The sequence below is a fragment of the Elephantulus edwardii genome, unplaced genomic scaffold (genome assembly GCF_000299155.1).
Source record: "Elephantulus edwardii isolate Elephantulus edwardi_28Jun2011 unplaced genomic scaffold, EleEdw1.0 scaffold00453, whole genome shotgun sequence".
Taxonomy (NCBI): Eukaryota; Metazoa; Chordata; class Mammalia; order Macroscelidea; family Macroscelididae; genus Elephantulus; species Elephantulus edwardii.
The window spans coordinates 550,432-552,667 of NW_006400203.1; the positions used below are offsets into that span (position 1 = coordinate 550,432).

At 53.2% G+C, this 2,236-nt stretch overlaps 1 protein-coding gene across 1 annotated transcript; it reads left to right on the forward strand.

Annotated features, from left to right (window-relative positions):
* Nucleotides 1-516: 516 nt before the first annotated feature.
* GPR17 (G protein-coupled receptor 17) lies at nt 517-1,551 on the forward strand. Its single transcript, XM_006902799.1, has one exon. The coding sequence runs from the start codon at nt 532-534 to the stop codon at nt 1,549-1,551; it is 1,020 nt and encodes a 339-aa protein (XP_006902861.1). The 5' UTR covers nt 517-531.
* Nucleotides 1,552-2,236: the final 685 nt, after the last annotated feature.

Genomic DNA, 2,236 nt, shown 5'->3' on the forward strand with positions numbered 1-2,236 from the left:
AAAGAAAGAAAGAAAGAAAGAAAGAAAGAAAGAAAGAAAACAAAAAAGAAAACTTCACTATAGACAAGTCATCAGAACTGCTGTCTGGTGTGTACTCCTGCCCAGCCCCTCCACATCCTGGCTATAGCCTCTGGCCTCTGCTGTGCCCCATGCAGATCTGTCTCCTGTAGATCTGAGATCCCACACAATGCTGCTCCCTACATTCCTCATCCACAAAACTTAACTCCTACAGTACACCAACTGTAGCAGTCTAGGAAATATCAGACAAATATCAGTCAGCAGGGTCTGGATGGCACTAAGTTTCCACCAGGAATATGTGCCTTTGAGATGGCAGCCCAGCTTCTTACTGCATCCACAAATAGACATAGAACGCATTTTCAGTATCAAGCAGGTTATGTTAGGCTCCAGAGAGTGGCACTCCCTGGCTCAGAACTGGGCACCTCTGCAAGTGTCCAGGCTGAGCTGTGTCCTATGCCCTGTGTGATCCACATCCTGTTGCCCCCAGGACCTGGCTCTTCCTCCAGTCAAAACATGGAGACCCTGGAGATGGCCACCTCCCAGTTGACCACAAACACTTCTCTGGACACCGTGGTGCAGTGTGACCAGGAGACTGTGCTGGAGAACACCCTTTTTGCCTTTTTCTACCTGCTTCATTTTATCCTGGCCTTTGCTGGCAACACTCTGGCCCTGTGGCTCTTTGTGCGGGATCACAGAACTGACACCACTGCCAATGTGTTCCTAATGCATCTAGCCATGGCAGACCTGTCCTGTGTGCTGGTCGTGCCCACCCGCTTCATGTACCATTTCTCCGGGAGCCACTGGCCATTTGGCGAGGTACTTTGTCGTCTCACTGGCTTCCTATTCTACATCAACATGTATGCCAGCATCTACTTCCTCACCTGTATCAGCGTTGACCGCTTCCTGGCCATTGTGCACCCAGTCCGCTCTCTCAAGCTGCGCAGGCCTCTCTATGCCCACCTGGCCTGTGCATTCCTCTGGATGGTCGTGGCTGTGGCCATGGCCCCATTGCTGGTGAGCCCACAGACAGTGCAGACCAACCACACCGTTATCTGCCTGCAGCTCTACCGGGAGAAGGCCTCTCCCCACGCCCTTGTGTCCCTGGCAGTGGCCTTCACCTTCCCATTTGTTACTACAGTCACCTGCTACCTGCTGATCATCCGCAGCCTGCGGCTGGGGCCGCGCGTGGAAGCGCGGCTCAAGGGCAAGGCAATCCGCACGGTCGCAATGGTGCTGGCCATCTTCCTAGTCTGCTTTGTCCCCTACCACATCCACCGCACCATCTTCCTGCTGAGCCTGCACGGCCAGCCGACCTCCTGCACTGCCCAGCGCATCCTGGCCTTAGGCAACCGGATCACCTCCTGCCTCACCAGCCTCAATGGCGCTCTGGACCCCATCATGTACTTCTTTGTGGCTGAGAAGTTTCGTGACACTCTGTGCAATTTCCTCGGCAGCAAAAGGCTCATGGGCCGGCCAGTGAGCTTTGAAGGGAAAACTAACGAGAGTTCCCTGAGCGCCAAGTCAGAGCTGTGAGGTGAGGCCCACCAGAGCTCCCGGTGGACCAGGCCAAGTCCTTTCTGAGAAACAACACCTCCGCAAGGGTGCTGCCTGTGTTTGAGAAGTACGTTTCTTCTCTGGCTCTCCTTCAGAAACCAGCTGGTATCTCAGCCAGTTGCTCCACTTACTAATATGAGTCCAATCACCTCCAATGCCTAAACCTGTACAAGAGAGGACTGACTTGCTGGCCAGCTACCTCCTCTGTTGGACAGCATGTTAGCTTGCCCACTGTGTGCCAAGGATCACTATCTGTCCTTTCCCAAGCCCCTTGCCTGGCCCCAGCTTCCCACTCACAATAGAAATGCCCCTAAATGACAGAATGTGACCACAGAACAACCTTGGAGAGGTACAGAGGTGTGTCCTGTCAAGTGCAGACTGGTTTTCAGTTCTCTTTATGGTCCACTTTCCAGGCCACCATGACCTAACACAGTAAGACTACCTTTCCATTGGTCACTAGATCATCAGCTCATCGTTGGAATCCTGGTGCCTCCTGCTCTAGAGTCTCAAGACAGATCTCAAGAGGAATGCATGTGACCGGACAATCAGCAGTACTTCTTGACAGGTGCCAGTCTATCCCTTATCCTAGCCAAACACATTAGCCAGCAGATAGTCTGGTCTACAGACAGCTCTGGTGATTCCTGACCCAGGCAGGACCTAAAGG

Coding starts and splice junctions, on each gene's coding strand:
- GPR17 (XM_006902799.1), top strand. CDS start 532: ATGGAGACCCTGGAGATGGCCACCTCCCAGTTGACCACAAACACTTCT.